The sequence below is a fragment of the Canis aureus genome, chromosome 29, assembly GCF_053574225.1.
Source record: "Canis aureus isolate CA01 chromosome 29, VMU_Caureus_v.1.0, whole genome shotgun sequence".
Lineage (NCBI taxonomy): Eukaryota > Metazoa > Chordata > Mammalia > Carnivora > Canidae > Canis > Canis aureus.
This window is the reverse complement of record NC_135639.1, coordinates 7,433,888-7,441,667: the sequence shown is the minus strand read 5'-3', so window position 1 is coordinate 7,441,667 and position 7,780 is coordinate 7,433,888. Positions and strand designations below refer to the sequence as shown.

General features: G+C 56.1%; 1 protein-coding gene and 1 long non-coding RNA gene across 2 annotated transcripts; one reads left to right on the top strand and one right to left on the bottom strand.

Moving 5' to 3' along the window:
• Positions 1 to 2,123: 2,123 nt before the first annotated feature.
• NKX1-2 (NK1 homeobox 2) lies at positions 2,124 to 7,068 on the bottom strand. The gene is made up of 2 exons (XM_077877293.1): positions 6,805 to 7,068; positions 2,124 to 5,104 (listed from the first exon to the last, which is right to left on the bottom strand). Exons 1-2 carry the CDS (start codon positions 7,016 to 7,018, stop codon positions 4,362 to 4,364), a joined length of 957 nt encoding a protein of 318 aa, XP_077733419.1. The 5' UTR covers positions 7,019 to 7,068; the 3' UTR covers positions 2,124 to 4,361.
• On the top strand, positions 5,005 to 7,075 carry LOC144300970 (uncharacterized). The gene is made up of 3 exons (XR_013367715.1): positions 5,005 to 5,675; positions 5,994 to 6,101; positions 6,401 to 7,075. It is a non-coding gene; the product is annotated as an uncharacterized LOC144300970 (long non-coding RNA).
• The last annotated feature ends 705 nt before the right edge of the window (positions 7,076 to 7,780 follow it).

The window sequence follows — 7,780 nt, the reverse complement described above, 5'->3', positions numbered from 1 at the left end:
ATTTTCAGTTTTCTGAACGTTTATTATACTGCAATAAAAATGTGGTAAATGAGGTGGTTGGGCTAGGTACAGCGTGCTTAATGTCCTTTCTAGCTTCAAGTGGAATAACAGCTACCTTCATTGTGCCAGGCACTGAGCTAAGTGTTTTCAGCACAAAGACTCTGTAGTCCCCTGAGCTAGGCATGTGGTGAGGGAATGGAGCCCCAAAGACAGGAGGAACTTGCCAAATTCACATATGGACTCAGAGTTGGAAGTGGCTTTAAGCCCAGCCATTCAGAGGCCAAGGGCCTCCTCTATAGCCCTTGAAAACCACAGCCCAAGAGAACCACGGAGGGTTAGGTGTGGCAAGTAAGGCTTTCTCCGGCTGCCCCCCTCCAAGAGCGACCCTCCTCCAAGGCTCTCCCTTTGTCTACATAACTGGGTTCCTCTGGGATCTGCCTCAGGCTCCCAGCTGGAGGTGGAGGGGGCACTTCCTGTATCTCTTTCCCTAAGTGGCTCTTCCCACTTCATTGACCCTTAGATGCTTCCCTTTACTGACTTTAAGGTGGAATTACATTTTTAAGTGTACTCATTAGCATTTATTGGAGAATATCTTTTAGCCTACTTATAATGTTTAAAGCTAATTAAGTTGGTTCCTTTTTTTTTTTTAAACATTTTATGTATTTATCTGAGAGAGGGAGAGAAAGCACAGAAAGAGAGGGAAGAGGGAGAAGCAGACTCCCCACTGGGCAGAGAGGCTGATGCCCACGCCCCTAAAGCTAGGTAATTAGGTTCTTATTAGTTATTTCTAAAAAGACAAATACACCAAATTGATCTGTGCCAATAAAATGGATGGGGATTTCTCAATGTATGGTATGCTCTCCACTCCCTCCCTTAAACACATGTAGCTCCTTGGCTGTGTGGTTTCAAGTGGGGGATCTGCAATGGTCATTTTTTAAATTAATTAATTTATTTATTTGTTCATGAGAGACACAGAGAAAGCGAGAGAGAGGCAGAGACATAGGCAGAGGGAGAAGCAGGCTCCATGCAGGGAGCCTGACGTGGGACTCGATCCCGGGTCTCCAGGATCATGGCCTGGGCTGAAGGCGGCGCTAAACCGCTGAGCCACCTGGGCTGCCCTGCAATGGTCATTTTTAACAGCAGAAGTCCATGACCAGAGGTGCCTGGGTGGTTCAGTTGGTTAAGCATCTGCCTTCAACTCAGGTTCTGATCCCAGGGTCCTGGGACAGGGTCCCACATGGGGCTCCCTGTTCAGCAGGCAGTCTGCTTCTCCCCCTGCTTGTGCTCTCTTTCTGTGTCAAATAAATAAATAAATAAAATATAAAAGAAGAGAAAAGAAATCTATGCCCAATGGACATCCCAAGCCTAAAAAGTAATTTGCCAGGCTCTTCATGGGGGTATTAAGAACTTGTGAGTCTAAGAAGTTAATGTCCCAAAAATCTGGTACCTAGGTGTTGATCTAATTTTGTCACCACTAATAAAATTCTGTAAGATGCTTCACTTTTGCCATGAAAATGGCCCTGTGTGTTTGTATATACTGCCTGCCAGTGGTACGGCCACTATGTGTTTATCTAGCATGGGTTTGGAAAAGCATCTAGCGTGGCATGAAAAAGTAGCATGGTACAAATACCCTCTATTTATGGAGACTAGCAGGGAGAGGGAGACATATCCTATACAAACTCCAATAATTATAAAATTAGTTTAAGGGCAGCCCCGGTGGCGCAGCGGTTTAGCGCAGCCTGAAGCCTGGGGTGTGATCCTGGAGACCCGGGATCGAGTCCCACATCGGGCTCCCTGCATGGAGCCTGCTTCTCCCTCTGCCTGTGTCCTACTGTGTCTCTGCCTCTCTCTCTCTCTCTGTGTGTGTCTCTCATGAATAAATAAAAATAAATAAATAAATAAAATAAAATAAAATTAGTTTAAAACTTGGCCAACAGGGCAGCCCCGGTGGCGCAGCGGTTTAGCGCCGCCTGCAGCCCTGGGGCGTGATCCTGGGGACCCTGGATCGAGTCCCACATCAGGCTCTCTGTATGATGCCTGCTTGTGTCTCTGCCTCTCTGTCTCTATGAATAAATAAATAAAATATTTAAAAAAAAACTTGGCCAACAGAGAACAAGAAATAGTTAAATGAGAAATCATTACAAAAAAGGATTTATTAGACAAACACATCAATAGGTTGAGTCTAAGGATTTGGTTGGAAAGCCACTGGGCCTTTCGAAGCAGCAGAAGTCCAAAGTCACATACTTGGAGTGACTGCTACAATTTGTAGAAACAAGAAAAATGAAGAATGACAGCACTCCATGCTAGTCCACAGACAGATAAGCCTCCCACCTCCCTCCCTAGTCCCTTTCTGTTCAACTGGCGTCTTCTGTGACTCTGGTACCTGAGAGAGATGGAATGTTTCCCACATCTTACAGAAATTCAGTTTCTCGTTACAGATCTTGCCTCTGTGCACCTGGACTGCCTGTTCATGACACATGGGTTGTTGCTTTTCAAAATCCAATGAACAGTTATTGAGGGAGTGTTTCTCAAAAGGTAAAGTGAATCAAACATTCTCATCTATAGTAACTGCATTTCTAATCTCATCTGGCATCAATTGTCTTCTAGAAAGTCACAATGTGTTGTTTGGGGACACTCTTCTTTAACATAGAAGGAAAAGAGTAATTAGTACAGGATATGTAATTAAATGATACCCATTCTCAAATCTTGTAAGAGTCCTGTGAATAGGAAGTTTTCATTTAATTTATCAGAAGCAGGGGAAATCTTCTATCATTCCTGATTATAACAGAACTAGACATTTTAAAATTATATCATGTGTTCATGACACCAAACTGGGTTTGCTTAGAAGCCTTTGCTCATTAAATTGTTAATGGCACAGGCTATCAATGAGGAGTAAGCAGTATGGTGTCTGTGTAGGTGTCAGTGGGCCTCAAATAACAAAGGTGAGAATGAGATAGACGTGACCTGATTTGGGAACATTGGGGTTTCTGAGATGTGAGCTCCAAACATAATACCTAGAAAACTAAGGGCAGTATTCCAAACAGATCTGACATGAGAATTTTATAAAACAGCTAGTTTTTTCAAGGACATCATAAAAGTAGCAGTTTCAACGAAGGGCCATGCGTTAAGTTCCCACGGTTGGATCCATGATGGAAATGTTTTTGCTTCCAAGGCCCTCCTGCAGCCCAAGAACTACTTCTTTCACACCCTTGACAATCTTTCGCATGTCATGCCATCCTAGAGTCTGTTTGGAACAAGGATTGCTCTAGATGAAGCTCTAAAAATGTTGAGTTTGTGCCTTTAAAAAATAGTCTGATTCATGACTTTCGTGTGTAGCAGGAGAGCTGTGCTCTCTCTGCACTGTTCACTATTTGGGAGCGTAGGCAACGCCAGGACAGATGTATGAAAAGTATCAAATATTGCAAATCAAATACTGCAAAGCAAAACAGGCAGCCTGAGGCATAGACGTCAAGATTTTGGTTGAGCCACTAGTCCGTTCATTAACATTTTTAAGCAAGGGAGGCCTTGGCCTGGTTGGTCAAAGCTGCTCTCAAAATCTGCAGGACCGTGGAACCGCATGTGCGTGAGCAGGTAAGTCTAGCCGGAAAGTTACTAACATTTCTTAGCAGAAACTTCTGGTCTTCTTAGAAAAGTAAAATGCCTATTCTCTCAGGGACAGCCTGTGGGGAATCTGTTTGGAACAAGAACTGCGCTCAAGTCCCAATCTGAAACGAAGATCTAAAAATGTGCAGTTTTGTGCATTTAAAAATAGTCCATTTCACAGCGGCAGTGTGTGCTCGTGGACCCAGCTCGTTCAGTATCTGGGAGGAACCGCTGGGTTTGGGCCAAACATCGAGTATGAAAAGGGAAACAATCCGCTTGGGAAGGGGGGGAGGCTGCTTACCCTCCGAGGGAGCTAAAATGTTGGAAGAAGATTCCATCCTAGCGTGAGCGACGGGCGGGCAGGAGGAAGCCTTGGCTCCCCGAATCTCCATCCCTGCTCGGGACACGCAGACCCCAGAGCTGAACGGAGCCTGAGCGGAGGAGAAGGGCCCGGTGCAGGAGCGGGAGGCGCAGAGGACGGCCGGGATGCCGGGCCCCTCCTTGACCCCCTCCGTGGCCCGCGTGGGTTCGGGGGGCGGGCGGGAGAGTCGAGGGGGTTAAGGCCGGAGCGGGCGCGGCCGAGCCCCCTGCTGGCGCCTCCCGACGGCCGGGAGCCAAGGGGCGCGCAGACAGCCGCTCGCCACGAGGGGGCGGTCCCTGCGCGTGGGCGCCCGCGGTGGAACCGGGAGCCGCCGACCACGCCAGTCACTCGCGAGTTCCGACCCGGTGGGCCCCGAGAGGCCCGAGAGGCGCGGGGCTCACAGGTGCGGGGCGTAGAAAGGGCTCAGGTAGGAGGGCCCGAGGAAGGATGCAAAGGGGCCCCCGGCGGCTGCGGCCGGCGGCGGGAAGGAGCTGGCGGCCGGAAAGAGGACGTTGGCCGCCGAGTAGGAGGGGAAAGTCTGGAAGGGCAGCGCGGCGGGGCCCGGCGCTCCCGGGCTGCCCCCCGCGCCGCCGCCGCCGCCGCCGCCGCCGCCCGCGCCCGCCGCCGGCCCCGGCGCCCCGGGCTGGGGCGCGCCGCTCCCCGCCTGCGCCGCCCCGTCGGCGCCCGGGTTCTGCTTCTTCCACTTGGTCCTCCGGTTCTGGAACCAGATTTTGACCTGCGTCTCGGTGAGGCTGAGCGACAGCGCGAGGTTCAGGCGCTCGCACACCGACAGGTAGCGCGTGGCCCGGAACTTGTTCTCCAGGGCCACCAGCTGCTCGTAGGTGAAGGCGGTGCGCGCGCGCCTCGGCTTGGCGCAGCGGGGCTCGGCGCGCCGCCGCCGGGGCCGCGGGGAGCCGGGCGAGCCCGGGGAGCCCGCGAGCCCGCGGGGGCCGCGCTCCGCCGCCGCCAGCGCCGCCGCCCGGGGCTCGGGGGAGCGCGCCGGGGCCGCCTGCAGGCGCTCAGCCCGCCCGTGCGGCCGCCGCGCGCCCGCGTCCTCGGCTTCCTCGTCCTCGTCCTCCGCCTCCTCGGCCTCCGAGCCTTCCAAGGGGGACGCCGCGCCCGCGCCGCGGTCCGCAGCATCTAGCGGAGAAGCGGAGCGTGACCAGAAGCCCGGGACGACCCAGCCCCTCGGGGTCGCCGGACCCCCCTCCCCGCCCCGCCCTCTTCTCCAGCGCCCCCAGCCCTGCGCATCCCCCGCCTCTCGCTCCCTCCACCACCCCGCGGGCACGCACCCTCGCAAACCCTTCCCAGGAGCTGGGGTTTAGGGGTGCGGTGGCCTCTTGCCCTTTACGCACTTGCTATCTAGTGGACGTCCAAGAAATGAATTTGCAATGAATGAATGAATGAATGACGATCCCCCATTAAGAATATATAATAACCATATTGCACGGTATCGGGCGGGTGGGAGCACTGTACATGGATGGAGACATCGAGATGTCGGGTGCGTTCAGGCCTCAGTCTCCCTCCCTAGTCCCTAGAAGCCTATTTTGGTCTGGAACTCCTAGCAATTAAAAAAGAAGTTATTAAGCTCCCTTTCCCCCCCCTCCCCCCTTTAAAGTGAAATTCCCTCTTTCCCATCTTCTCTCTCCTGCCGTGTTAATAGAGTTTCAGATTTGTGCGGGACCGGATCGATAGATGTCATCTATTAAAGGTAAGTTTTAATCGAACAATATTAGGATCAGACAGGGAAAGGGGGTTTGAAGTCGGTACCTGCAAGCTGCGGGCAGGAGATATGCAGGCTCCAGTAATAGAATATCGATCATGGCTGTGGGGGGAGGGGAGCGCAGCCCCTCGGAGGGGCGATCGGAACAATTACCGGGCGGACTGCCCGGGCCCAAGCACAGCCGCCAGAGGCGCCCCGAGACCCCAGACAATCACTGCCAAACTTAGGGAGGAGAAGTGGGGGGGGGGGGGCTGTGCCGCATCCAGCCTCCCTCGGACTTGCGCCCCTGACTCCGCGTCCCTCCAGGGAACCTCGTGCCCACGCTCCACCCAGCACGGATCCCGCTGTCTTTTGTCCGTCCTTCCAGACACAAACTCTCGCAGACCTCTCATCGGGTGCCCGCCAGAGTCAGGAGTAAGTGAAAAGCTTTCCAGGAGAAAGGACCAAAGGCCTCCCATCACCCCGCCCCACCCCTGCTCCCGCCCCAGTCGGCGATTGGGTCTGGGGAGAGAGGGCCGAGCGCGTGGGGCAGCGGAATCTCTGCAGGTGTCTAGTTGGCTGGAAGTGGGCACTAGGTGCGCCCACCTGACCTCGCACTCCAAGACACCGACGCGTGATTTAGCCTCAGCTCCCTGATCCGTAAAATGGGGGCAATATTCATGATGCTGTGTACACCTCGCAGGTTCTGAAGTTTTCCATGACTTTTATCTCAGTCTCTGCTCTAGGCCCTGGCACGTGCTGGGTGCACCAAATGCCCCATCGGTGAATGGGCCTGGATAAGGTGGACGCTGGCTGCTTAGTTTCCAGCGCGAGCAAAACAGCTGTGCTGCTTAGTGGCTTGGCCGGTGAGCAGGGACGGACTTGGGTAGGCAAATCCCTGACCCAGGATGCGGGGCGGGGGGGGGGGGGGGGCTCTCTTCTGCCTCAATTTAGTTCCAACACAGAGACGAGGCGACACTTTGCACCTTGTCCTGTGCGCTTTCTCTCTTTGGTGAAGGCTCCGCTAACGACCACTCATCGGTCCCTGGTTGTCCACCCACGTCCCAACCCCCCCCCCCCCCCATCGCATCACCTGGGCTGGGGCTTCCCGGGACCCGGGGCCGCTTCGCGTCCTTACCCGAGGGCTCCCGCTGCCGAGCTGAGTCCCCTGGGCTGGCGTCCTTCCCCGCGTCGGCCTCTGCCAAACTTTTCTTGGCTTCCCGGGGAGCAGGGCGCACGGCCGGGAGCGCGGCGCGGGTGAATTTCTGCGGGTCCAGGATGTCCAGGACAGAGAAGGAGATCTTGTGGTGGGAGGGAGCCGCCTTGGCCCCGCCGTCCTGCCATGCCAGCATGCCCGCCGCCCGCGGGCCCGAGGCCGGCGGCGCGGGGTCCGGGACGGCCGCGCTCGGGCTCGCCTGCGGCTGTGGCTGGGCCGCGGCTCTCCAGCGGGGAGGAGGGTCCAGGCGGCCAAGTGGAGCTGGGGAGGGGCACGCGGGGGCGGGGCCGGGACGGAGCGGCGGGGGCGCTGCGCGGGGATTGGCACTCGCGCGGCCCAGACCCCCGCCACGTGCGGGGCGCGCTCGCAGCTGCCCCGGGCCTGCCCCGCGCCGCGCGGGGGCAGCTCGCCTCGGCACGGGGGCGCCCGCGTGAGCCCGGTGCGCGCGCCCGCCCGTACCTCGCCGCCGGCTCCGCGCGCCTCCGCCCGGCCCGCGGGGACTCCGGATGTGCGCGAGCGAGGGATCGCGGGCCGGTTCCCTCCTGGGGATCCCCCCTCCCCCATGCACACGCTGCCTCGGGCTCGGGTTCGTGACTTCTCCCCGGTGACTCTGAACTGGGGATGTAATTAAGGCCGGCAGCGATGTACTGGAAGGCAGTGCTCTGCACGCCTCCTGCCCCGCCGGGGAATCACAGTGAGGGCCTCAGAGCTGGCCACCGCGGCTTAAAAGCTCTAAGGTTCTCACGATTTACAGTTTACAAAGCCCCCGGGCTTGCGCGGTCTCACTGGGTTCTCTGAGCATCCCTCTGAGGTGGGAGCGGCCTGGCAAGACCTTCGTCCCCATTTAAAGATGAGGAAATTGAGGGCACCTGGGTTGCTCAGGGGCTGAGCGTCTGCC

What these genes read in the sequence shown, in the direction of transcription:
- NKX1-2 (XM_077877293.1), bottom strand. Translation starts at nt 7,018, where the DNA reads ATGCTGGCATGGCAGGACGGCGGGGCCAAGGCGGCTCCCTCCCACCAC. An exon ending in TCGGCAGCGGGAGCCCTCGG is followed by an intron (nt 5,105 to 6,804) that starts GTAAGGACGCGA and finishes CTTCTCCGCTAG; the next exon opens with ATGCTGCGGACCGCGGCGCG.